Below are 27,575 nucleotides of genomic sequence, written 5' to 3'. Positions count from 1 at the left end.
TTGCTCTTTATTTGAACCAAGGTGCTGATGGTGAGGTGGGCTTGGAGCCTCTCTGAAGCTTTGGCTTCTGCTGTTTACTGGGGTTAGCTGGAGGGAAAGGGGAAAGTTGATGAAAATCTAGTTTATAGTGTTTTTCATCAACTGAATGAAGTTCCTGTAATTTAAGAGCCCATTTCTTACCAAGTTTTCTGGCTTCTTTTTTTCCACCAAGTCTTCATCAGATCTTTTTATTTTTTCTTTTTTAACCAAGCCTTGCTCAACAACAAGCAAAAAAACCCCTAAACTTTCTTTTAAAGAAGGTTGTCAGACAGAAAAATAAAACTCCAAATGCAGGCCTATCCACTCAAAACCTAACTCTATTTTTTAAAATAACCTGTAGCTGTTACCACTCTTAGGTAAATAGTTCTTTTTATTTTAAGATTTATTTATTTACTGAAAGTGGGAGTTAGAGAGGGGGAGAGACAGAGAGAGAGAGATCTCCCATCTACTGGTTTACTCTCCAGATAACACAATGGCCACGGCTGCATCAGACTGAAGCCAGGAGTCGGGAGCTTCATCCAGGTCTCCCGTATGGGTGTCAGGGGCCCAAGCACTTGGCCCATCTTCCACTGTTTTCCCAGGCCATTAGCAGGGAGCTCGCTCGGAACTGGAGCAGCTGGGGTTTGACTCAGTGCCCATATGGGATGGTGGTGTCACAGCAGTGGCTTTACTAGCTATGCTAAAATGCTGGCCCTAACGATTTCTTCTATACACAATAAAAGATAGCTTTTCTTCTGTACATATGTTTTATCTCAACAGCTTTTAAAATTAATTCATACAATGTGAACTTTTAAAATCTGTTAATTGGGGCTGGAGCTGTGGCATAGTAGGTGAAGCTGGTTCAGGTCCTGGCTGCTCCACTTCTGATCCAGCTCTCTGCTATGGCCTGGGAGAGCAGAAGAGGATGACCCAAGTCCTTGGGCCCCTGGCCACGCGTGTGAAACCTGGAGGAAGCTCCTGGCTTCAGTCTGGCCCAGCCCCAGCCATTGAAGCCATTTGGGGAGTGAGCCAGTTGATGGAAGACCTCTCTCTCTCTCTCTCTGCCTCTGCCTCTCCGTGTCTCTGTCTTTCAAATAAATAAACCTTTTTTAAAAATCCATTAATTAGTTCTTCACAGCATGATTTTTTTTAAAGGATCAGCACTTCTTTTGTCAATAGCTTCAATGATTTGAGAATATTCTAACACGTTTTATTTTTTCATCTTGATAATTTCCAAGTAATATTGGCAAGTTTTTACTCTTATTTCTTAAGTTTTCTTGTTGGAGTTATCAACAGTGTACCCAGTCTTTTAGAAATGACTCATTTATTTGGAGGCTAGAGGGACAGAGGGAGAGACAGAGATCCATCTTCCACTCCCTGGTGCACTCCTTGTGTGCTGACAGTAACTAGGGATGTTCTATTCAGACCAAAGCCAGTGGCAAGGAACTCCATCCACGTCTCCCACGTAGGTGTCAGAAGCCCAAATATTTGAGACTCAGTCTGCTGCCTCCCTTGCACTTTAGCAGAAAGCTGGGTTGGAAGTGGGGACTGGACTTGAATGTGGGTGTCCCAATTAGCAGATGAAGCCGCTGTGCCACAGTGCCTTCCTCAGATATCCAATTGTTTATGTTTTCTTATATAAAAAAAGCAAACGATTGCATGGACAAAAAAATAATAACACAGAAAGCTTTTTATTCTCTTTCTACCACATAGTTGAGAGAAAATGTAGGGATTTGATTTCTCCTAGCTCTGATTGCTGGATTTGGTGTTTCTATCCTTGAACTCTGGAAGGGAATATGTAGGTTTCATTCTGGGATAAATTCTACTGCGTAGTGAAAATGCTGCGTACTTGGATCCCACCAAATGCACTGTGCTTACAGAGAAAAAAATCACATGCCAGTGAAAGACACGCACGCTTGCCAAGCCATGCGCATCTCGGCCTTCCCCCCTTGTCCTGAGATTCCTGGCACGGGGCGTTTGGATGCACCCAGTGTACTTTTTCTGTCTCAGTGGTCCCACCTACAAAAGGAAATACTCTCAGACTGCTTCATTATTAAAATATTCCAAATAACCCCGGAGAGACGGAAGTGGGTGCTGATAGAGACACTTTTCACTGGCCAAGTGTTTTGTTGTACTGTCGAGTTCTCAATATTCCTTTTAAGGACACCGAAGGACACACTTCACATGCTCCAGGGCCAACCCCGTCCACGGAAATGAAGACTTAAAAAAAAAAAAAAACCAGTATTACCTTGGGGTCTGGATCCATGCCCTCATAAAACATTTTTTGGCCTGCCTTAAAAATGCAATTTCTAGACTCATCAGATATGAGCATACAACCCCTTAGAAAGCACTCCTTTATTTTGTACTCGAGTTTCTTTCTATGCAGTGATAAAAGAGAAAGAAAAAATCACAACTTACTTTCATAGAAAACTGGATACACGTCCGTTCATCAACTTGGTACGAGACACAAAGCATAAACAAGCCAAGATAGGCCACCACGCAGACCTGCAGTGGGGAACATGGAATAAGGCAAGTTAGCAGGCAGGTCAAGGTCCTAACGACATCTAGTCGGTGCCTTTGACCAGTCACGTCCGTGTGGCCGAGCTGTTCAGCTGTTCATTTCGTTTCCTTATCTTTGTGCTGTGTTTCCCGCCCAATTTGTGGAGCCAGTTTTTAAAACAGTGAACTCCATTCTTTTTTTTTTTTTTTCCCGTTTAGCCAGTATTTAGTACACCCCTTTGGTGTGCCAGGTGCTCCGCAAGGTCCCGCAGTGTATACAGTGATGAATAGAACGTCCTCAACCTTAATCAGTTTATAGCCCAAGTGAGACCAAAAATACATGCATACATTCCGTAGTCTCAGGGCACTATATGTCAAATGCTACTCAGAGAAGTACAAAAAGAGGAAGAAATTTCTTTGAGTTGGACATGATAAAAGGCTTCACACAAGAGGTGGATTGTAATGATCCTTGAAAGAGGCAGCAGGGTTGATTATCATGTATACACAAGGCGTGTGCAAAAATGCATGGAAACTGTATTGTGGAAAAACTTGGCATGGATCTGGAAATACTTTTGCACCAGAATTAACCTTTTAATTTTGTTTTTCCCCAAATTTTTGGAAGAACATGTGCATATCTCATGTAATCATCTGAAACCCTGGAAAGTAGGTGCTGTTGTGATCCTCGTAATGAGGAAGCAGAGGAGTAAGATAGTGAATAATGGGACCAGGATTCTAGCCAGGAAGCTTGGGTGGAGAGCTGCTGTGTGTAGACAGTGTAGTGTGGTGCACACAGGGCTGTACCGAGTGTGCTGGAAGAACAGGAAAGTTGGGGGTGCATCTTAGGCCTTGTGGTTAAGATGCCCAAGACCTCTGTGACAGTGCCTGCGTTCAGTACCCAGCTCCAAGTCCTCACTCCAGTTTTCTCCTAGACCATGGGAGGCGGTGGTGATGGTCCAAGGCCTCGCCACCCTTGTGGGAGACCTGCACTGAGTTCCTGGCTCCTGGCTGCAGCCCAGCCCAGTCCCAGCTGTTGTGAGCACTTGGGAAGTGAACCAGCAAACGGGAGCTCTGGCTGTCTATCTGGTGCTCTCCCCCTCCCCACAATTAAATTATTTTTTAAAAAGAATAGAAAACACACACCTATATTTGAAATAACAAATTTCAGAGCTGGAAGATAGGAAGGTAAGGATCTAGGAGCTCCCTTGAGAATTCGCAAGCAGGGGAATGACACAACTGGAGACACGTTTCCAGGCAGAGGAGTTGAGGGATTTACAGTGAGAACAGGATAGTGTTTTCCTAATCTGAGCAGGACTACTCTATCAAATGGGCCAGAGTCAGATGGTGGCAGGAAACGGAAGACATAGCCAAAACATACCCATGCGCCTGAAAACATTCATGGAAAATAGAATTTAAAGGTAAGTTTACTTTGGTGCAAAATGTTTTTGAAAGCCCCACACGTGAGGAGGGTCTTCAAACAGCTCATGAAAATGCTTATTATGATGATTTAAATTTTTCCCACAAAAATAAGCTTATCTTTTTTAAAAAAAAAGTTTATTTTCATCTGCTTGAAAGGCAGAGAGAGAGAGAGAGAGAGAGAGAGAGAGAGAGAATCTCCCATCTGCTGATTTACTTCCCAAATGCCTTCAATAGTCAGGGCTGGGCCAGGGTGAAACCAGGAGCCTAGAACTCCATCTGGGTCTTCCGCATGGGTGGCAGGCGCCCAAGAACTTCGGCCATCATTCCCAGGATGCATCAGCAGGAAGGTCGATCAGAGGTGGAGCCCATACTTGAACCAGGTGCTCGGATATGGGACGTGGGATACCTTACCTGCTGGGCCAAATGCCTGAGCTAGAGCTTTAAACCTATGATTTAGCATTTCTAATTGAAGCATATATAAGCACATTTACTTTTGGAAAGCTTAAAATGCGGATAAAGTTCTACACTTTAAGATGGAAAACAAAAAAAATCGCATTTTCTGCTAAGCACAGTTTTCCTAGAGCTGGTTGTTGAGAGGGTGGGTAACTCACCTAGCAAATCACTAAACAAGGGGCTCGGTAATAGTCATAATCTGTACCTAACTACCCTTATGGCAGCTTCAAACCCACACTGTCCCCATGGCGGGCGGGGGGGGGGGCGGTGGTAGAGCTGTTTGCTCACACTGCCCGCTTCCCCTTCGAAGGGAATAGTTCTGTCTTACTCTCCCCTTGGTTCCACGATCCACATCTGCTTGGGTCCTCGTAGGCTCCTAGTTGAGGGTACAAAGCCAAAACCCCACACATTCTTTGAGCCCTGGCTCTTTGCGGAGCTGCCCATCATTAGGATGGGCTCCATGACCTAACAGCAGGTGATGTCATCTCCGTGAGAGTGACATAGCACCGTACTGTGGCTGTCATTTCCAAGCCAGGGTGGCGTTGTTTTTGAAAAGCTCTTGTTAACAAAAAGGAAACTGAGGATGGATCTGTTAAAGCCTGTAGGGGTCTACTATCTAGTCTCACATTAAGATCTTCCAGGACGGAAAGAGCAAGGACAGACCTACTTTTTGTGTATTGGTGGCAAACCAGGTGGAGGCTTCTCCCCGTGATGTCACGGGGCTTGTTACATCGCTAAGCACACGCATGTGCCCCTGGCCAGTCTGCGTCAGCAGGTGCACGGGGGAGCCTCACTCCCTCCCAACTGTCTGTCCCTAAAGGCTGCTGTACTCAGGTTGGCAATGGCTCAGACTTTCCTCTTCCTGTTTGCAAAACACACATCCCAACAACCAGAACCAACAGACTAGCATCTTAGCAACCTCAGTGGGGCCTTTTCTTGAAGAAAATGTCCCATTTCCAAAGCAGCTGGTTTCCAGCACAGGAGCACGTAACCTCATTCTCCAGCATTTCCACTTACTTGCTTGGCAGCACGTTCCTGAGGACTTAGAATAAACAGCCAGACCCTGTGCTGCTGCGTGACTCCAGGAATTAAGAGGTAGACAAACATAGTTCCTTACTCCAAGGACACTTTGGCCTCCAAGGAGTTCCTACTCCACTGGGGAAAGACAGGAGGGTAGGGTGTACCGTCGTGGAAGTACTAGAACCATGAGAGGGGTAACGAACCGAGGGGAGGGGAAAGGTGGGGTTTTGAAGGACAAGCATGGAGGCTACAAAGAGGAAGATGCTGGGCAGAGAGCCCCGCAGGTGCAAATGCATGGAGAAACAGTAGACCTTAAGGGCTTGCTCGCCTTTGCTTTTACAACGGTGCTTCTGGCTGGGAAGAGGGGATTGGATGGGGCAGTGTTGGGAAGAGGAGGCCGGTGAGGACTGCACTTTGCCCACAGAGAACAGCTGGGTGCCTGAGCCCAGGGACAGGTAGGGTGGAGAGTGGCTGTGTTTGAGTGACAGTGAGGAATCGGAGTCTAGAGGCTCCCCACACTGATGAGGGCCGAAGAAGGAGACGGGGTGGGGGGAGTGGGGGCTGAGAGGTCCTCAGATGCCTTCCTGACTTGAGCTGCCAGCGGGGGGGCTCTCGCCATTGATTGAGACGGGGAGGAGGGACCCAAGAGCAGTGGGCAATAACGAACTCACACGGAGGCACACTCAGCCTGGCGGGCTTCGGGCTCAGGAAGGAGGGCTGAGCCCAGGAGTGGGATTTGCTGGTTATCTGTGAGCGTGAAGCCACTGAGATCCTGGGATGGGCTGGCACGTCCAGGGAGTCTGGTGAGAACAGGCACCATGAAGCTGCCCATGTATGAAGAATCTGCATCTTTCAAACAGAAAATACTTTAAAAACACTGCTTGTAACTTTGGCTGCACGTCACAGATAGCCAAGAATTGAGAAACCAATCATCGTTTCGATTTTTGAGAGCGTCCCTTTGAGTTCCTTCTATGGGGTATTTGCTCTAAGGCCTGGCCTTCCCAGAGGGCTGGATGGGTTTTAGGAGGGGTAAGAGGGCTTCCAGTTCCTTGCTCACATTTCTTCACCGGACTTTCCTGGTGTGGAGTGTAAGCACGTTCTAGAAGAGCAGTTACTCAAGGCTCCCGGCCAGTGGACAGAAAGAGAGATCGCTCATGCCAGACGAAGAGTCTTATTTCCTGAGCTGGCAGGTTGTGGACGCACCAGGGAGACACAGTGTTCTGGCTTCCCAGGCGAGGAGCGGGGAGCGCGTGTGAATGGGCAGGGAGGTGCAGCAGGCCTTTCTGGAACAGTCCCGGGGTCCAGACAGAGCTCCCATCAGATACGGTGGGGTGAGGCCACAGAGCAGGAAGGAGGCAGCGACGTAGGATTTCCCAGAAGGCACTTGCCCAAGCAGACACTGAGGCCTGACTCACAGCTCAAAGCCAATGACAAGCCAGGTGGAAAACCAGCAGGGGGGAGCTTGGTCAAACCCAGCCTTGTGCAGCTGGGCAATGATGCTGACTGGGAAGCCTTGAAGTGATTTTTCTTTGGGAGAAAATGAAAAGACAATTGTCATGTTCAGCTACTTTGGGAAGTTTGTTTCTATCATTTGTTGAGCATAAAGAAAAAAACTCCTAAGTCCTTTATCTGTCCAGAGAGAAGTCCGCCTCTCTCTAGGAAGTTCGACAGTTCAGTGTTGCCTGAATGCTAAGTCCACTTCTAGATGTCCATCTCCCCTGTCCTGTCACACCCTGTCTTCGCTTTCGTCATCTGGCCTCCTGTGCCTGCAACGGTGCCTTTTACGTGTTTGTATTATGAATACATGGTAGATGCTGGACCAGCGTATTGATTTTCTTGCATATTATCTTTTTTCCTTTTCCTCTGTCATGGCTAGAAGGTGTCCCTTACTTAAAGCATATTTTGAGAATCAGAAGCACTGTCTTTACTTCTCCCCATGTCATGTGTATTTGTATTCTGGTCTTGTGACGCTCACACAACCTCCAATTTATTTGTGTTCTTCTCTTTGCTGTTGACGGAGCCGCTTGACAGGGCTGCCTGGGGGAAGACAGCCTGCCCTGGCAAATGCCTCCCAACCATTTCTTCTCCTCCCACGCGCCAGCCTTCCCCACCCCCACTTTCATTCGCATCCCTGAAATGTGACTCAACCCTGTAAGTCAATCAACTCTCACCCCTATAATTAAGGTGCTTTAATTCAATCAATATAGTAACAAGATGAACTCTCCTCTTGTGTTTGCTCAGTCAGTTGATCAACAAGGGAAGCAGCAGAACTGTAAATGTCTCTGGGAATTTCTTAAGAGAACGTCCATGGATTTTCATCCACTGAACATACCTTAAGGTGAGCTCTCAGAGTCCGTGTCCAACACATGATAAATATGCCATTGCCTTTTAACAGTGCAGTCTTCCCAGGAGAATTAACACATAATGCACCAGAAAATTACGTAATAAGAAACAGAGCATTTCATGAGGTCCTATTAAGGGCTGTTGATTGGATCAAGATTTCAGAAGGCTTGGAGAGAACATTTTAGCCTCAAGTATTTTTACTGGATTCTGATTGCCACTGCCTGATGGTCAGACAAGTCCGGGAGTTCCGAATCACTATATGGCCTTGTTGGTGGGCTTGCTAAGAACTGGTCCGACCCTCAGAGCTGTTGGTCCAAGTTCTGGCTGGGGACTGCAGATGCACTTTTCTAACAAATTCCAGGTAACATTGCTGCTGCTAGGCGGGGGCCACTCTCCTGAGAACCAGGGGTCAAAGCTATGGATGCAGCCTTTTAAATGCTGATGCATCCCGTGGGAGTTATCAGAAGGGTTAGGGATGGGGTCCAGAGTGATAGCTGACTAGTGGAGTTTCCTATACAGAGCTGTTTTTGGTAAGTGATAAGCAAATATCTACATCTTTGAAAGGATTAACCCATTCCTACTCTCATCATCTCAAGAAGGCATTTTACTGTACAGCAGGTTAAGCTGCCACTTCAGACTGAAGCCTGCTTCCCTATCAGAGTGCTGGGATCAAGTCCTGCCTCTCCTTCCCATCCCGCTTCCTGCTAGTCCACTCTCTGCGAGATGGTAACTCAAGTGGTTGGGTCCCTGCTGCCCACATGGGAGACCCAGATAGAGTTCCTGCCTCCTGGTTTGGCCTGGCCCAGCCCTAGCATTTGGAGAGTGGGTGCACCAGAGGATGGGAGGGTTCTCTTGCTTGCTCTTGCTTTCTTGCTGTCCTCACTATTTTTCGAATAAGTGAACAAATGACTCTGAATAAGGAATACATTTTACAAGGGAAAAAAAACCCTAAGGTTACAGAAATGTAAAAGCTTAGGTATACATGTATTACACCTGATTTTTTATATTAAGAATATACGGAAATACATTAGATAGTTCATGGTGATGGAATTCAACAAGTCTATTTTGGTACAAAAACTTCTTGACATCCTGTATACTTTTTACATAAATGCATTTCCATGAAGTTCTTGAAGATCCCACATGTGTATAAATAATAATAATAAAATGAATAATAGTAATAGAAGTATTGTCTCCATTGTTCCCTCCTCCCCAAAATTTCGTCTTTGCTATGACAGAAGTCCTTAAAATTGGGAACAAAAATCCTGTCTTCTTGCTACTTAAATAGAAGCTCATTCCAGAGCTGGCAGGCTCAGGGCACCTGCGTGGTGATCTGGGGAATGTCTCTAAATCCTCTGTGAAGGAACTGTGGCTCTCTGCACATCAGCAATGGGCACAACCTTTCCAACCCAAAGCAAAGCCATCGCCTCCAGAGCCACCACCTCGATGGTGGTGTGATGGCAGATGTTCAACCTCCGGGGCAGGGCAAATGGTAGCATTTGCTCATTTCCATGGTGTGAATTCTTCTACCAAAGTGAAGTCACAGAGCAGAATTAGGACGAGATGTGTAGCATCAGCTTTTGCATGATCGCCGGAAGTGTTTTGGCTCATTCCCGCCTCTGCCTCCTCCACGTCCCTTCTTGGACAGGAGCAGCTGGTGACCAAGTGGGATTGGTTTGTAAGTATGTTTGCCACATTGCTCTTTACTAATTGGTTGGCATCCCTGCCATCAGCTGACAGAATCAGTACAAAGGTGCGGGGGAGAAATCCCAGTGCTATAGTTCCTTTTATCCAGAGGGGATCCATTCCAAGACCACCAGTGGATGCCTGAAGCCACAGACAGTACCCCAGCCTGACGTGCCCTGTGTTTTCCTATACATACATACCCATGATAAAGTCTAATGTATCAATGAGGCGCAGTAAGGGGCTAAAAACAGTAACTGATAGTGAAGTCAAATATTCCTGAAAGGACACTGTTGGAGCATTATCTCTGTTACCATGATCCTCACGCTGGCGGGGGGGAGCACTGCTGGTAGAATCAGGGTTCCCTGAACACAAGCGCTGTGTCAGAGCGAGAGGCCACGTTGAAACCAAGTCCCACTTCATAGATGCGAAACGGAAGCTCGGAAAGGCTTTTGCTCCCTTCACATATCAGACATCTGTCAGAGTCGACAGCTGTGCCTGTCAGAGGACAGAGCCCGGATCTCAACCGCTATGGGGCCTGGCCACCTAGAAGGCCTGGCCACCTCTCTGGAGGGAGCCTGACAGCACTAGCAACCAGAACTGCAGAGAGCCGGAGAACACGCTGTCATCTGCCGCTCTCCTGCGTGGCTGAAGCAGCATTCCCAAGGCAGAGCCCGAAGAAGAAAGTCTCTGAGATCCAAATGACGCCGGCACCAGGGACCACGACCTCCTCGCTGAGACTCAGAGTCCCTACCAAACAGAGGAAGCGATACTTACTTTACAATTTGTTTTTAGGATCATAGATAATGTGCCTGGAATGGTAGTAGGTATTATTATTTTTCCATCTCATATGACCTCTCACTGTGCCGGTGTAACTTACTCTGAAAATGAATAATATATGTAAATATAAACACTCTAGAAATATTCTCATTCTGCTCATTTAACTAATAATCGTTGTGTACCCACCACGTGCCAGGTGCTCTTTGAGGCTTGGCAGTACCACAGTGAACAGGAGACGCAAAAATCCCCGCCTTGATGGGGTTTATGTTTTAAAGCAGAGAGGCAGCCCACAGCAGGTACATGAATCGACATCAGCTGTCGAGCAGAGCGATGGCAGACACAGCAGTTGTCACCACAGTTTCTTTGTCCAGCAAACATGACAGGGAGCAATTAGCAAAATACAAATAATACGTCTTTATAGACATGCATTTCCCTGTTTATATATTGATTAAAAAATAAGGCAGACTCCTAGTTGTTTCTTAGGAGAACCTTGCTGGCTTTGTTATTTCAACACTGTGCATCTACTATCTGTTATCCAAGGCCTCACAGGATCCATGTGCCACATATGCATATCTCCAAAGAAAAGACAAAAGGGCTAATTCCAAGAAAGTTTCACACCCAAATGGGCCACACACCTGAGACAGAGACCAGCACAGTCCATCTCAGCTGGTTCGGACAGACACGGGTTCAAAAGCTGCTTCTACTACGTTCTAGCTGTTTGACCCGCAACAAGGCGACCTCCTGAGCCTCCATCCCACCGCCTCTGGGGTGGTCACGATCAGGCCTCCCTCGTAAGATGCCATACGGATGAAATGAGGCAGCACACAGAAAAGGTTTAGCAAAATACGCAGCACATCCGAGCAGGGCAATACGTATTTGCCAAATGAATTAGTTAATCCATTTGTTTAGTCACTTGGGCCAGTTTCGCTTTTGTAACAAGGGCCCACTCTTCAAAATCTTTCCAACAACGTTGACATAAATAGTTTGCAAACACTAAAATTATTCAACTTCTTTTTCTGCTCCTTTTTATTTCTGCTGCAAACCTAATTTATTATCAACTACCGAGGAAATGCCAATCTTAGTGACCATGCCGACCTCTATATGTTTCTCTGATTACATTGCTGTGGTTTTATGAAGACGAGCATTTAATTTCTGAAAAAATTATTTTCAGCTAAAAGTCTTTTCTGTCCATACCAAACCCAAACTTTGTATTGCTTAAAACATACACACACACACACACACACACACACACTTATTTAAACGAAACTTAATGCAGATACTCAGAGCAAATCATGGAAGTGATAAGAATTACAGGTGAAGACTGAAAATCAGCCGCAGGGTTTAGGGCAGGGTTGATCAAGATGCGGGGAACATTGTCACAAGTTGCCACTGAGTGCGAATGTACAGAGGTTAAAACTCGGAGCGCTACTGATAATCTCGGTTCTGTAAAATCAAGCTCTCGCTAGCAGCTTCTTCTCTACTATGAACAAAACTATAGCTACGAACAACTTTTTAGAGCTGGGTACTTCCGCTGAAGAATGTTTTATTTGGCCTGTGATCTCTCAGGAAGATACTCCGTGTCTTTCCATCTGCCTTAGCAACCTGCACCCCCAGAGCGTCACTGGTTTTATTCTTGTTAAATTTTTTCGTGAGAGTGAAATTTGCCAATGGAAAGTTGTAGCACAGAGACCCTCTCTTATCGAAGCACTAAGTTCTGCTTGTGCATGAAGGCTTTGGCTTTGGCTTCAACATCCTCACTAATTAATTTCCATATCTTTTCTGGGACTTGGGGGAAACAATTAGCATTTATTCATAAAAATATTTCTTTATAAGGATGAATCGTGAGTTTTTTTTTTTAAAGAAGCAAATATTAGAGGTTTAGGTTCAAATTTCTCAGAGAGAAGACCACTCTGGGTGATAAACTCTATCATGAGAAAGTATCTCCTCAAGGGCTAAGGAAAAAAGACACTCGCTCAGTCACACTTAAATTGAGCCCATCTGTAACATCTGCTCCATCTTTATCTTGCTCCATTATCATAAAATAGTCCTCCTGGCTGAGAAGCTGACACCTGACAGGTCTGTTTCTAAAATGCTATTGCTATAAAAGCATCTTCATACATGAGTATGCAAAAACATGCAAATTCAAAAAAAAATGATGAGTGTGCTGGTTAATTAAATTGAAACACTAAAGCAGGCTTATCCTCACCTACAACCTTGCGGGATCTTGATCTCCCTGGAAAATAAATTGTAAAAGCGTTGCTAAGAGTTCCCAAGGTGATTTAAAGCAAATTGTTTCTCATGCAGTTGCCAGCCGTGAGAGAGGAGTCACCTGCTGCATCGTGACAAAAGCTTGGTAAAGACCTACGCGTCCTAAGGAGTGCTTATGGACCAGGCTCAAGTCTTAGTATGGTTGGATACATCCTTTCTAGTTCAAAGTGGTGGGTTTCATCACCATTTGGAACTGGCCCAGAACCAGGATTTTCTCTCTCTCCAGTTTCTTTCCCACCAGTGTTGCATTGTAATTTGCACTGTGGTGTCGTTTCACCAGATCTGTTGTACAAGCCCAGGAAGAGTGGGAAGAAAAATGTGCTTGTTCAATGTCTGCTCTGTTCCCAAGCACACAGTGTGCTTTGCAGATGTTCCCCTGTGTCTCAGATGTTGCTTTACAGATATTAGAACAGCACCTTGGGGAACTGATAAACATGAGCTGGAACCTGTGCCCAGCAGCTGGATGCGGGGAGTGTGAATCCCCCCCAAATCCTGCGGATACAGTGTGTTTTCCTTGATGTCCCTTCCAAAGGGAGGCTGGAGCCGCCAGGAGGATCTGTGAGAGACGTGTCAGCACCACGTTAGCACGATTCATGAGCTCCGAAAACCTGCTTGAAAATGATTGCAAAGAGCTCCTCATTTTAAATCAATGAATCCCACAGCTGGACATTTCATCAACTCAGGGAAAACTGAGACGGGAAATCTGACAGCCGTCCCAGTGTGTGACTGTTCACCCAGGGCTCCAAGTAGATCCCGAAGGTTTGGGTTTCATTTCAGTATGATAACACTGCTTTGTATCTAGGAGAAAATTCAGATTTTGCAGGCACTGCTGGGAATTTGTGCAGTTACAACCTCAAAAGGCTGAAAAAGGGCAAACAGAATTGTGATGCTATGAAGCCGGTTATGGAGGAAAACAGGGCTACAGTTAAAAAGGACATGACTTAGACCTTTGCCCTACAAGGCCCTTCTTCCTTATCTACAGGGACGGCACCCTCCCCCCCCTTCAACATTCTTGAATCCAGTCACGCTCATTCGTCAAACCCTGCTAGCCGCAAGTGGTACCTTTTACTTACTTTGTAGACATTATCTCACTTATTTCCCAAAACAATTCAATAAGCAAAAAGTATTGCTCTATTTTATGAAAAATTGTGGTTCAGGGAGGTTAAGAAACTTGCACGTTGATCTATAAAAAAGATTTTTAAAAGCATCAAGAGATTCTATATCTGCATTATATAAAATACTACATCATATGAAAACGCTCTCCCTATCAAGTACTCTAAATGCTGGATAAAATGTAGCAAATATCCTTTATATTAATATCAGAGCTAGCAAGACAATAAAAGAAACTGACCAGGGCAAAAACCAAAGAGAGGAGGGAAGAACACTGGGCAGACTCAGCACCAGAAGGGTTTGGTTTTAATAATAGCCACGTGGGTCAACAGTGCATGCCCCGAACATCTCCAGGAAAAGAGGTGGGACCCATACTTTGGCATAAAGGTGGCCCGTTAAATGGCTGTAGCCTTACAGGACTAGAAAATAATGAACCATCAAGAAAGCTGTTCCGTCTCAGCTGATGGCGCAGGGGTTTTGAAGTTTTCCTGTTGCGTGCACAGACCTGGAACTCATTAGCAGGAGGTAAAATGAAAGTGTGGAAAAAAAAAAAAAAGCTTTATCTGAGCAAATAAATTATAAAAGGGGTAGGAAGAGAAAAAGGGAATGGAAAGAACAGAGAAAGGCCAGATTTGCCGATAAGATAAACATAAATATATGAATGAATTGAAATATACAGATTCTATTGTGAGAGTGGTTTTGACAAACAAGAAATATTCATGAGTTAATTACCGATAGTTGAACACTGACTTGATACTATTGAGAATTTAACTTGCTAGATGTGATACTGCTGTTTTGGTTACTTGATAATCTTCATCGTTGGAATGTCATAGTGAAAGACTTCAGGATGAAATGCCTACAAGTCTGGGGTGTATATCCAAACAGCCTGTGTGTGGTGTGCGGGTGAGGAGGAAGCAAAAGAACATACACATGAGACGAGACTGGTCATGAGTTAATAATTATTGAGACCGGGTGATGGGAACACAGAGGCTCATTATATAATTTTATCTACTTTGTCTGCTTGAAGCTTTCCATAATAAATAGGTTAGGGGAAGAAACTGGCTCTAGGCCTATGATGCCATTGGGAGACAAGGCAAGATAAAACCACTTGGAAGGGCTACATCCTGAAACTGGCCACACAGAATTGTCACACATAAAGTTTCTTGGGAGATGAACTCAGGAACCAAAATTGGCAAACATCTGAAGAATTGATTTCCTGGTGAAGGCCAACACTTGGGTCATGCTCTTCTCAGGGGAGCGCATTCTCACTCTCAAGGGATGTCCCAAGAGGGGGCTGTTCTTAGGAAGGCTGCCACCTGCTCTGGATATGTCTTGCTCCCTGTGACCCACTCTCCCGCTTCAGCACTGGGTTGTGCCTGCTCGCCTGTTTCCCTCATCTACAAGCGCTGCTCATGCTCCAGCCATTGTGATGTGCACCACCAGGAGGCCCTCACCAGAGCCCAGCAGATGCCGGTGCCATGCTGTGCAACCGGCAGAACTGTGAGCCACTAAGCCTCTTTTCTTTATAAAGACGCTGCTCACATATTCTGTGGTGGCAACACAAAATGGACTAGAACAGGAAGACAGAACATGCAGGTACCAAGCACCCAGCTGATAGGAACTCTAGACAAAGGGACTCTAAGGGGGAGATGATGTGTTTTGGGGGAAGGGGACATGGAAATGGTTGAAGGCTTTTTAGAATTGAGGAAAGACACAAAGATCTCAGATTAAGGAACCATGACAAGCCGCTGGTGGTATAAACAAAAAACAGAATGAGCATTAAGACACATTATAGCTAAACTACCAGGCACCAAAAACAAGGAGAAAATCTTAAAAGCCATCAGACACAAAGAATGTGCTATCTATGAAGGAACAAGGAGATGGTGAGCAGACTTTTAAACAGAAACAATTGAAGTCCAAAGATAGTGGAATCACATTTTCAAACAAGTAAGAAAAAAAACAGTTGTCCACCTAGGACTAGAGGAATGTTTTATATTATATTTTATGTAGCTATTAAGTACACTAAAAAATTAAAATGAGAGTTATAAGGAGAAATAAATAAATCTACATGATTTAGAGAAATTTAAGGAGGTACATTTCTCAGTAACCTGTAGATCTAGTCCAAAAAAGAAAAAATCAGTAAGATGTAGAAGATTAAACATGACTAACAAGTTCATTTTAAAATTTCATATAGAACCCTAAACCCCGAAATGAGAAAACCCACATTTTTTTCAAGCATATATGAATTTTAAAAAATAGTAGCTGGGGGCTGGCATTGTGTCATAACAGATTAAGCTGCTGCCTGTGATGCCAGCATCCCATATGGGCAGGGGTTCATGTTCCGCCTGCTACACTTCAACCTAGCTCCCTGCTAATGTACCTGGGAAAGCAGCAGAGGATGGCCCAAGTGCTTGGACCCCTGTACCCATGTGGGAGACTGGGAAGAAGCTCCATGGCTCCTGGCTTCAGTCTGGCTCAGCTCTGACTGTTGCAGCCATTTGGGGAGCAAACCAGCGGATGGAAGATCTTTTTCTGTCCCTCTCTCTCTCTATGTATCTCTGCCAAATAAAGTAAGTCTTTAAAAAAACAGTAGCCACAAAGTAAATCTCATCAAATATAAAAAATTGATATGATGAAAAATGAACCAAGCACTAAGTAATGAAGTTGAAGTCGATAATCAAAAGATAAAGGCATCAGAGTACCAAAATACCAAAATAAGTGCTGGGATTTTCTTTGCTCATGTATAGAAGGTATAAATTCCTTGAAAATACCAGGAGTATTTTTCAGGGAACTTGAAAAGCCGATTATAAAGTGTACAGGGGATACTTCAGAGAGTCCTGGGAAAAGTAAAATTAAAGGATCAGTTTACTGCAAAAAAAAAAAAAAATTGAGATCCATGCATAGTTTTTTCATAGAAGGCATATTCTATGAAATTTTTGAAGACTGCTTTTATATGGGAGAGAAAATGGCTAAGATCACCAAGACAGAGTTGAAGAAAAAGACTGCTTCTCCTGACAGGTTTCTAACAAGATGCATTCCAGTGTTATTTTAATTTAGACAATGTGGTATTGGCACAGGGAGACACACAATAATGAGACTAACAAGAAGCACAATTTCAATCTAACATGGAAACTTAGATGATAAATCCTTATATCAGTGTGGAAAAGATGCGTAATGCACTAAATGGTGCTGGAACAATGAGAAAAAATATAGACCCCACTTCCCACTGTACACACTCAGTAGATGGCTTAGAGATATAAATACAAAGAAGCAAATCTTTAACATTTTAAAAAAACAAAATAGAAGAATAGCTTTTTGACCTTGAAGAAACTTCTTTAAAACAAATAAAAATGGAAGCAATACCATAAAAAGAACTGATAAGTATAAATTATTACACTTAGCTTTTTTCATAACAAAGAAGCATAACCAAAAGACATGACATCAAGAAAATTAACAAAAGTTACAAGCCCTACAGATCATTAAGAAACAACCCATAGAAATTTTTTACTAAATCAATGACAGAAAACAAAATAAAATGCCAATCAACATAAAATATATTCTATTCCAATAGTAATCAGAAAAATGTGAATTAAAAAGATGCTATTGCACACAAATAAGATAGGTTAAAAAAACCTGCTTAGTATTGGTAGAAGTATAAATTAGCACAGCCATGGATGTGTGATAGTGATATGGCAATATCTAGTTAGATGCCTATATCTTATGAACTAATAGTTCAACTTCTAGGATGATGCCTTAGAGAAACTTTGAATATCTAATGCAAAATTGTAATTGTAAAAAAACTTTTTCTTTATTATTCCTTAGACAGGTAGATGATAGACAAATACATGATACACGTCACTCCCATCTGCTGGTTCACTCTACAGATGCCTGCTACAGCCAGAGCTGAGCCAGGGCCCATGTGGGTGGCCGGAGCCCAGGAATCATGTGACGCATCCCTGGGCCTGCATTAGCAGGAACCTGGAGTCCAGGAGCCTGAACCCAGGCACTGTTAACCAGCATCTTAAGCACCGGGTCAAACACCCAGCCCCTTGCCTTTTCTGATCCTCCCAGGCTGGGCTCGTTCCACCCTCTCTGTGCCACCCCTGCGTGTTGTTCAAGCTCCACCGAGACACTTGGTTTTTCCAACTACATTGTGATTGTAGTGCGTGAGTCTCCTCCGCCAGACACTAGGCTGCAGGTGGGCGCCGGCCTGGGGTCTGCGAACACAGAGGGAGGGTGGCTAACCAGAAGTTGCTGTCTGATTGGAAAGCACTCTCTCTGATAGGCCTCTGCTGTGTTGCTTATCAACCACCTGGCTCACTCTTGTAGCGATTACCAGACGCGAATCACCAGCAAGTTCCACGTTTTGCAGAAGTACCCACTTCCAAAGGGAAGAGAGAGAAATATGTCCGAGCATTTCTTATGAATCCACAAGAGGGCACAGGTGGGGGGTGGGGGTGGGGGAGCTGTCACGTGTGTGGTCAAGAAATAGCAACTTAGAGTTGATTTGTTTTCCTTTATAAAACCCCGCCATAGTCTCCTCGGAGTCTGGTCTACACTACTCGGGTGTAATAAATAGGTTCTCAAATCAAGTCCCACTTAACATATGACAGCAGAAAAGACTGTACGTTGCCTCCCCCCCGGGGCTCATATATGCGCGATGGGGCAATCAATGGCAATATATTGAACAGCACAGCCAATAGAAATTGTGCAGTACATAAAAATAAATGCCACTCCTCACCACCAGAACAGCAGTGGCAGTGGGAGAACCGCCTTGTTCAGCCCTTTACAAACGATTGTCAAGTGGTTTCTGTCATCGGGAGTAACTTTTAAAAACCCGACAGGCTACCGGGGAGCACAAACTTGGGAAGTCCTGTGTTCTTGCCACGAGGAGGAGGGCAGCGCCCCAGGTAGCCCCAGCCGTCCCTGCCGCCCCTGGTCTGCCATGGCAACATGGTTTGTCGAGACACTGAGCTTTTTGTGATGTGAGTGTGAGGACAGCAGCGGGCAGCGAGGGAGGGAGAGGGGAGGTCTCGCGCTGGAAGCGTTTGCGACGCACTTGATTTGGTGCTGGAGGGACAGTGAGGTACTGAGGGTTCTAGAACACACTCCAGGGCCATGTGTCAAAGGACAGGTGGGCTCAGAGCCCTGCACAGAGTGAAACCTCGCAGCAGGCATCCCCCAGGAGGAAGGCAGCCTGCTGGGTCTGGCCCTTTGAGAAGAGGGCTGGGGAGAGGGCCCTTGGGAATTCCAAGGTCTGAAGAGTTCTGCTCCCTTTATTCCAATCTGTGCCCACCTGCAGTCCCAGGTGGCACAGTGCGCTGGCTTGGGTGTCCCCACTGTCCCCCTAAGGTAGCCACAAGCACCCTACTCTCTGCTCCCTCACCTGCCACTGGGAAGGTTGCAGAGGGAATGCTTTCGGCCCCCTTGGAACAGGCCTCCCGTGTGGCTTTCCTGGCCTTACCAGGCAGGTGAGGCCCAGCCTGTCCCAATAGCCTGAGATACTCCCAGACGGCAGGCGAGTGTTATTGGCCCCCCTCCCCACCCCCATGTAGTAAGAATAAAGCTAAAATTCTTTCCCTAGTCAAGATCCAGTCAACACATTAGCAACTCTCCTCTTTTCTTGTCTGCTGTCCTTACCTCCCATCCAAGAACCAGGTCTTGATACTTTATCTTAAAAGGGCCTCTAAATGGCTCCTTTAGTGAGTGCTGAGCTAAACACTTTATAAACAAGAGTGTGGAGGGGGGGTGGTGGGGGTTACCACTAAGAGAGCATTCTCAGGGCTCCTCCCTGCCCCTCCCAGCCAGGAGAGAACGGCTCAGACATGCAGGGGCGGGAGCAAGGCCCCCGGAACCGCATCTGTGAGCAAAGCCTTTGCCTTCGGTGGTCTGGGTACTTTCTGGTCCGTTGCCAGCCCCCAGGAAACATAGCACTGGGATGCTCAGGGGGGCACCAGGAAGGGGCTGCAGGATGGGGCTGGCTGGAGCTTGACACTGGCGGCTCCTATTGCCAGCTTTCCATTTTGGGCCTGAGATTGGACCGGTCCTTCTGAAAGGTTAGTCTGTCTCACGTGGCCCTGTGGAGAGGGAATGCAGAACCCAGTTAGGAATGCCTAAGCTTGGGGCCAGCACTGCAGCAGTGGTAGGTTAAGCCTCCACCTGCAGCACCAGCAGCCCATATGGGTGCTGGTTCCAGTCCCAGCTGCTCTACTTCAGATCCAGCTGTCTGTTTACGGTCTGGGAAAGCAGTGGAAGATGGCCCAAATGTTTGGGCCCCTGCACCCACATGGGAGATGTGGAAGAAGCACCTGGCTCCTGGCTCCAGTCTGGCTCAGCTCTGGCTGTTGGGGCCATTTGGGGAGTGAACCAGCAGATGGAAAATCTCTGTGTCTGTCTATCCCTCTCTCTGTCTGTAACTCTGCCTCCCAAATAATAACTCTTAGGAAAAAAAAAATAAAAGGAACACATAAGCTGGACAAAGAAGACCCTCGGAGAAGCCCTGACATGGTCTGAGCGGGGAACCACCGAGGTGATACAGCCGGGCCGAGAACTAAGTATCAAGGAGTGGGGCCCACGGTGGGGACGCCCCATGGTCGTACCCTGACTTGTTCTACAGAACTGAGCATCTATCTGATTTGCTGCAGCGCAGTGGGAAACAGACACACGCATAGCGGAGAGGCCCAGAAACCCCCATGGTGAGGGCACTGCCCCTCGTGGGACAGCGGGCTCTGCTAGCTGCCACAGTACGGGCAGCCTCCAGCAGTGCCCCTAGAGAACCAACAGAGGTGGCACTCAGCGACTTCTTGACCCTCAGTTACACTCTGGAGCAGGAAAGGTGGCTCCAAAGCCTCAAGGAACCACTGTGGCACGTGAAGTGCACAAGCTCTCTTCAGAGGTGTATTTGGATAGGTCGCCAGATTTACTTGACCTTGCTTCTGCAGACATTTGACAAAGGCAGCACTCTAGAAATGCAATGAAAGCGACTTCCTACTGTCAGTGCTGCTGTGAGCACAGAGCACTGCACCAGTCCTAGCACCACGTGCCGGCTCTGTGGCTCAGGCCATTGCGGCACCCATTCAGATGTCTGGCTGTTCCCAGAACGCTCCGGGGCTTTCATGAATTATCTGTGAAATGAGCTGAGGAATCCCGGATGTGGCTGTCCAATGTATAGACCTCACCAAGAGTGCTATGGCCTGAACCGTGTGCACCCCAGATTCTTATGTGGAAGCCCTATCCCCAAAGTGGCTATATTTGCAGACAGTTTTTAGGAGGTAATTTGGGTTAAACAAGGTCTTGAGGGCAAGGATCTAATCCAGTAGGACTGGTGGCTTTGTTTAAAGGAGAAGAGAGAGAGATAACTCTTCCCTTCCTGCACCCGCACGGAGAGAGCAAAGGCCACATGAGACACAACATGTAAGGCCCTGGCCTTGCAGCCTCCAGAACGGTAAGAAAACGTGTCTGTTGCTCAAACCACCCAGTCTACGGTATTTCATTATGGCAGCATGAACGGACTAAGACAGAAAGAAACATGGATTTTAGTGAATACCATATGTGTAGGTGCACACATATGAATTTTAAAATTAACCAAGGCAATTGAGTGGCTGCCTCACTCAGGCATCTGACGGCTGCTCCTGCCAAGTCTGTATCTCAGTACATGCAGATGTGAGGCTGCATCCAAGCCATCTGAAAGAGGGTGTGCCTCTGAGCTAGGCTGTCGTACGCTCATGCCATGAGTCCCATTCCTAACGGCTATTTGTTGAAAGAAGTTCAGCAGCAGCTCATGAACTCGTCATACAACCCAGATCCAAACACTCACAGCAAGTGGTAAGGACAAGGCGGGAGTCTGATAGCCTATGGTCCCATCCAGCCCTGGATTCTGACTAGCACTTTTTTAGTTTTCCAGGAGGTAAGCCCTAAAAACAAAGTGAGTTTGGCAGTGAAATGCTGCCTAATTAAAATTTAATGGCAAGATTCTGTCCCTGACCCACAGGCACACAGACACTCGCAGGCTGAACGCCTGGCTTGCCTTGGGTGCACCCTTTAATGTTGATGCAAACCCTTCAGGGTGCCACGCAAGTGAGCGGATCTAATTAAATAGCACCCTTCACAGCAATGTCACGGACAAGGCTAACACCAAAACAAAGTCTAGAAAACACCCATTTTCTCGGACCAAACTGAAAGTGGACACAGTGCAAGAGTATTGCAAAATTTTGTGGAAAAATGGAATTGAAAGTTAGGTTTATCTTGGTGCAAAAAAAATTCTGAAATTCAGGCATAGTTTTTTCATATGTATTTTCCATACACTTCCTCAAGATCCCTTATATTACTATGCACTATATGTACCCTTAACAAGATAATTGCACATCAAAGTTCTCAAACATCAGTGCTTCTACATAGAAAATTATCAATACTTCTGCCTTCCACTTGTTGAAGGTTCCATCCAAGATCCCATTGCCAAAGTTTTCTCTCTTCCCATTTCTCTTTATAACCATGATCAAATGATTTAGCCAAACTATTATGTGCTTCTCTAAAAAATATGGATATTGACCCTAACTATTCCTTGCCTGCTATTTGTCATGTGCATACTGTATTCTGCAGTATTCTGTTTTAAAATAAATAAGCATACAATTAAGTTGACTTAAACATTTAAAATCTGAATGTTAAATTCCTTAGGGGGAGTTACCATATGAAAACTGTTATTGAAATATCTGACAGGACTTTTAATCATTCCAGATTAATGCGATGAGTTCTACCAATGACATTAAATAAAGGAACCATGCATCTCTTTCTTTTAAGACCTCGTTTTAAACTTTCTAATGTTATCAATGTGGTATTTCTTCAAGGCTCTTATTCCAGTGGATGGGATATGGGACCCGTGCAGACAGAGTGGAGGAAGTTCAAAAGCACAATAAGGCAAAGTCCCACTTTCCATGGGAATGTTCCCTACAGAGGCCAAGAGGGCAGTGATGACTAAACATCCCCACTGGAGATGGGAGATCTGCTCTGAGATTGACTTCAGAGCTCGGATACCAACGAAATAAATCACTGCAAATGAATTACTTTGAAAGGTAAATGGGCTTTAACAATTTTTGTGCAGGTTAAATTTTCTAATTGGAAGTATTCGTGACTGTCAGATATAATAAGGGAACATGTCCATCCACATCTGGAAATCTCCTACAAGTGTACATGAGTCATTATTTTTAGACCAGTGCCTAGTGTGGCAGACAACCTCAACAAACAGTACTGAGTGGCAGCAAACAAGTCCAAGTTCAAACACACAATGCTTCACCTAAACCAAAGCTTTGTTCATCTGGGAAGGAAATGGGGAAAGACCCTAAGGGTCATAGATTCCTTCCATCCATACACAGTCTTTATTTTACCAGTAAGGATTCCAGAATGATGAGCAGATCTGAATCCCATCTGACCCAGCCACTCAAGTCAAAGAAGAAAATGCAAAACAAATTATTTCCTAGGATTTCCTGCGCCTGGCCAAATTCATCCTCAAAGATCCTGTATCACTTTGTGTTGTCGTTACGGTGTGACCTACACCCATCAAACCATCTATAAAGGATTTGGGGAAGAGAGTTCCTTTTCCTTTATCAGACTATTCTGTAACTGAAATAAAAGACTTCAGTCACCTCTCTGAGGGCAAGCAGAGTCGCATTTATGAGTAGGCAAGAAATAACCAATGTGTTTTCCCCAAATGCCACTGGACTTAATATCCGATCATACATCTCCAAGGGCTTCTTCAGGCTTTGTCCCCTCAATGAATATTCATCACATCACCCAGGCACAGGTCAACAAAAGTCGGTGAAGAGAGTGTACTGTTTAACCAGCTTCCCCAAATCCCAAGTCAGTGGGCTAGCCACCCTTGTAAAATGAGGTGATGACAGCTGCAAAGAGACAGCCAGCACACAGAGACACGGCTGAGGGAGGCATGTGAAGCCACAGGTGGGTGCGTGCGTCAGTCTGAATTCAGCCTGCTCCCTGTGTGTGGGTTTGACTCTCCTTCAGCCCCATGGATGAACCTGTACTTCGGTCTAGTGAGTCTACTGAAGAGGGAAAACTTTTCCAGTATTCCCCACAGGATATACCAGCCCAGAATCCCGGTGTATTACTGAGGGAAGATGAACCTCTCTGCTTTTAGTTCCTTTTCAATAAACCTCCAGAGAGATTCAGAAAGCGCTGGACTAGTCTAACATCACTGAGATCGCAAGTAATCATTTGGCTGGAAATCGAGAGAGGTGAGATGGACAAACTGATGTCAGCTTCAGGATTCAAAGCGGTGCAGGAGAGGCAAAGCAGTGTGGGGCAGTGGGTTAAGCCACTGCCCTTTGGGACACAGGCACTCCATATTCGAGTGCCTGGGGTTCACTCCCAGCTCCACTACTGACTCCAGCTTCCTGCTAATGCCCATTCTGGAAGCCAGGAGGCGATGACTCAAGTACTTGAGTCCCTGCCACCCATGTTGGAGACCCGGTTCCTGGCTTCAGCTGGGAGTGGATCAGTGAATGGATCTCTCTTTCTCTAGTTTTCAAATAACATTAAATAAATAAAATTAAATATAGAACTGTTATGAAAAGTTTACAGAGTTAAAAATGACTGTACCGAGCAGGTGTTTAGTACAGTGCTTAAGATGCCACTTGGAACACTCAAATCTCATATCAGAAGGTCTGGGTTCAAGTCTCAGCTCCATTCCCAACTCCAGCTTTCTACTAATGAGTACCTGGAAGGCAGCAGGTAATGGTATACGTGGTTAGGTCCCTGCCACCTACGTGTAAGACCCAGATGGAGTTCCTGGCTCTTAGCTTCAGCCTGACCCGGCCTTGGCCATTGCAGGCATTTGGGGAGTGACCCAGTGGCTGGGAGCTTGCTCTCTCTCTTTCTCTGCCTTTCAAATAAATCTCATTCTGAAAGGCTGGATGAAACAGAGCCACTACTACTAGTGGCTGTCTCACCAAGAGTCAATAGGAAGAGCTAACTCACTGAATGCTCACCTCAGCCAATGCTGTTCAAAATTCTTTACTTGTATTACCTTATTTAATCCTCAGGCCAACTCTAAGAGGTTGGCATTATTACTGCCATTCTGATAGCAGTGAAGAAAGGAAAACCCAGAGAGGTGAAGGAACTGTTCGGCAGAGAATGGCCACGCTCCACACCAGGGACAGCCAGCACACATCTGCACCTCTCCAGTAGCCTCACTGTCTTGCACCTTCCCCCAGGAACTTGGACGCGTCCCCCCGGAGAGCAGCCACACACAGCACGGCGAGGACAAGCACCGTATCTGTGCGGCATGGTGACACGTTGCCTCAGCTCGGGCCTGGCTTCTCAGACACCCTGCTCGCTGGTCTCGGGGCACCTCTGCCACCTGCTCTGCTCCACCCAGATTCTCTGCTGAAAGAAGGAGCGAGATTATAGCTATCACACTAGGAGCAGGCTTCCAATGAGGCCTGGATTCCAACAAAGCAAACCAGAAGGGCAGAGCCTGGCTCCATGTCACCCCCTTGGGGTCACACTCCGGGAGTGATGACCGACGTCATATCCCACAGCAGTCTGGGCTCAGGACATTTCAGAGTGGTGCAGTTTCTACGTTTGTGCCTCAACTACTAAAAGCCAGTTTTCTCCCCATCGGATCTGCTTCTTTGGTACTGGGCCATGTAAAGCTGGAAGAAGCAAAGAATAGGGAATTCCTTGCCATTGCTCGTCCCTTTAATTCACCTCGCCTGGACAGACAGACGCGTTTCCCTCCGAATAAGGTGACAGTTGCTGAGGCCACTCAAGGATCCAGAGTATCTCCCTGAACTGCTATTTTTAAATTCACTTGATTGAGAAAACTCCCATCACAGTAATTTCACGGGAATTCTTAGTACACAAATTAAAAGTTTTAAATTACTCCACCAGAGTCTGCGAAGGCAAATACTCTTAATGAGAAATTCCTTTCTCCATGTATATTTATCAGGTGTTTTTACCATCTGGCCCTGATACGAGATCATTCCGAGGATGGTTACACACGGTTCCGTTGCTGTGGTCAGAAACAGCAGTGACGTCATGGCAGAGGCCATGGGGTCTCTCCCCGTTCACTTCCCTCAGCCCAAGAAGTGACAAGTGTTTCACGGGTCAAATGAAGCGACGCACAGGAAAGAGTTTAGTAAGCCACCGCCCTGTGATACGATGTCCCCTGAAAATTACAAACCCCACGTGGCGGTCAGGTGCCTCAAGGAGGAAAATGCAAGTGGCCTTTGGTGTGCAAAGAACTCAACCTGGCCGAATGCTTCGCAACTCCTGGTCCTGGGTGACTCTGTCCTGGGTCCATTTTGAGAGATGCCAGTGAGAACAACTACCCCATAAGGGGAAACAACACATGTAAACCTTCTAGCTGGGCAGGCACACAGTAGGCGTTCAATAATGGCACCCAGTTGACATTCAGACATTCATTTAATGGAGCACGGTGTGTACCTGTGTCAGTACACTCCCAACAACGGGGCCCTGTTCGGCTGGGAACAGGGCATCCCTTAGCTGGGCCCCAGGCTGACTTCTGCCGTGGCCAGCACGCTGGGTTTTCCCACTGTAGACTCCGGTGGATTAAGGCTGTGCTCCCTTCGTTCCCATTTCCTGCCTTAGAACATGATTTCCTAAAACCTACTAATGGAGTCTCTGTTCAAACAAATAAACTGAACACCGCCCGATGTAGCAACTCCAAGGCCCGGCGTTTCTTTTGCCTGGGCCAGATGAACTTCCTGCACTTTCGGCTACTTATTTAGGGACAAGGGTGGAGGCAGGGGTGGGGGGTGGGGGAGTAGGGGAGGGCCAAGGCCAGAGTGAAGCCGCTTGGTTATGGAGGCTGTTCCGTTTGGCCCTGAGCAGCTGCCTTTGGGTTGGCCTGGCCAGCTGCAGCGGCGGGAGCGACCAGCGGGAGCAGGGCCGCGAGGCCCCCCGGGGGAGCCGTGTGCCCCGCCTTGGTCACCAAGCAGGGCGCGAGTTAGAGGGGCAGGGCGGGCGCATGCAGCTGGGTTAGTCTCCACTCGACCACGCGGCTTCGCATTCCGGGTTGGCAACCGCGCTTAAGGCAAAACAGACTTGATGCTTACAATGATCCCAGCCCAATATGGAGTGGCTCTGACTAGCAGGGAGGAGCTGACGCTCGCCATGAGGAAGCCCACCACGGTCACGGCGACGCCCAGGGCCAGCTGCAGCAGCGCGAGCAGCAGCGGGAAGCGGCAGCCGCAGCACGTCTGGGCCTCCTCCTCCCCGCGCTGCTCGCGGGTCCCGGCGCCTTTCTTCGGCCCCGGGTCGTCGGGCCCGGCGGCGTCCCCCTGCCTCTGCTGCCCGCGGGGCTGCCTGTCCTTGCCCATGGCGGCTGGTGGCCGGGTGGCTGGGTGGGCGCGTGTGTGCGGCGCCCTGGGCGCTGGAGCGCGGCGCGGGGCGGGCCGAGCCTGCCCTGGTATTCGAATTACGGAGGCTGAACAAATATGGAAAACATTTGGAGGCGCCGGGAGCCTCCCGGGCCGCGGGGAGCTCGCAGCAGAGGGGGGATTCGAGGGGGGTCGCCTACTGCCAACGCGCCGGGACGCATCGCCCGCCGGGCCAGGGCCCAGGCTGCCAAGTGCGTGAGGGCTTTGGCCTCCTAAAGCCTGCGCCCTTCCGATCCGCTGTGTGGGTGTGTATGTGTGCGCGTGTGCGTGTGCGTGTGCGCGCGCGTGTGTGCACGAGCTTGTACCCGCTCTGCTCAAAACCCCAGGATTTGTTTTGGTTTTTCTGGGAGGTGCAATGCAAGGTGATGAATGCTGAAATCATTTGCGTTTAATTAATGCACAATTTAATCTGAAATAGGCATTGCTGGGCTCCAAGCTGTGAAGTCATTTCCAGAAGTTAAATTGGTCGTGTTTTCCAAGAGGCATACGTGCTTCCCTTTCTTTTTAACTTCTGGAATCCAACTGACAGATAAAGGCAATTTTCCCACCGAGGTACTTGCTTCTGAAATAACTGTT

At 46.7% G+C, this 27,575-nt stretch overlaps 1 protein-coding gene across 2 annotated transcripts in view; it reads right to left on the bottom strand.

Annotated features, from left to right (window-relative positions):
* Positions 1–27,027, bottom strand: part of SSPN (sarcospan) — a 32,785-nt gene extending 5,758 nt beyond the window's left edge. Inside the window, exons 1-3 of one of the 2 annotated variants that reach the window (XM_089303257.1) lie at positions 26,676–27,027; positions 2,437–2,523; positions 1,691–2,238 (exon numbers count right to left, since the gene is read on the bottom strand). In XM_089303257.1, coding sequence (XP_089159383.1) covers positions 2,176–2,238; positions 2,437–2,523; positions 26,676–26,939 — 414 coding nt within the window. In that variant the 5' untranslated portion in view covers positions 26,940–27,027 and the 3' untranslated portion in view covers positions 1,691–2,175. 2 annotated transcript variants of the gene reach the window in all.
* Between the last annotated feature and the right edge of the window lie 548 nt (positions 27,028–27,575).

This window comes from Oryctolagus cuniculus, chromosome 9, assembly GCF_051225735.1.
Source record: "Oryctolagus cuniculus isolate XC-2025 breed Fujian yellow rabbit chromosome 9, ASM5122573v1, whole genome shotgun sequence".
In the NCBI taxonomy this organism is placed as follows: Eukaryota; Metazoa; Chordata; class Mammalia; order Lagomorpha; family Leporidae; genus Oryctolagus; species Oryctolagus cuniculus.
The sequence above is the reverse complement of the archived record's forward strand: the minus strand, read 5'-3'. Positions and strand labels throughout refer to the sequence as shown.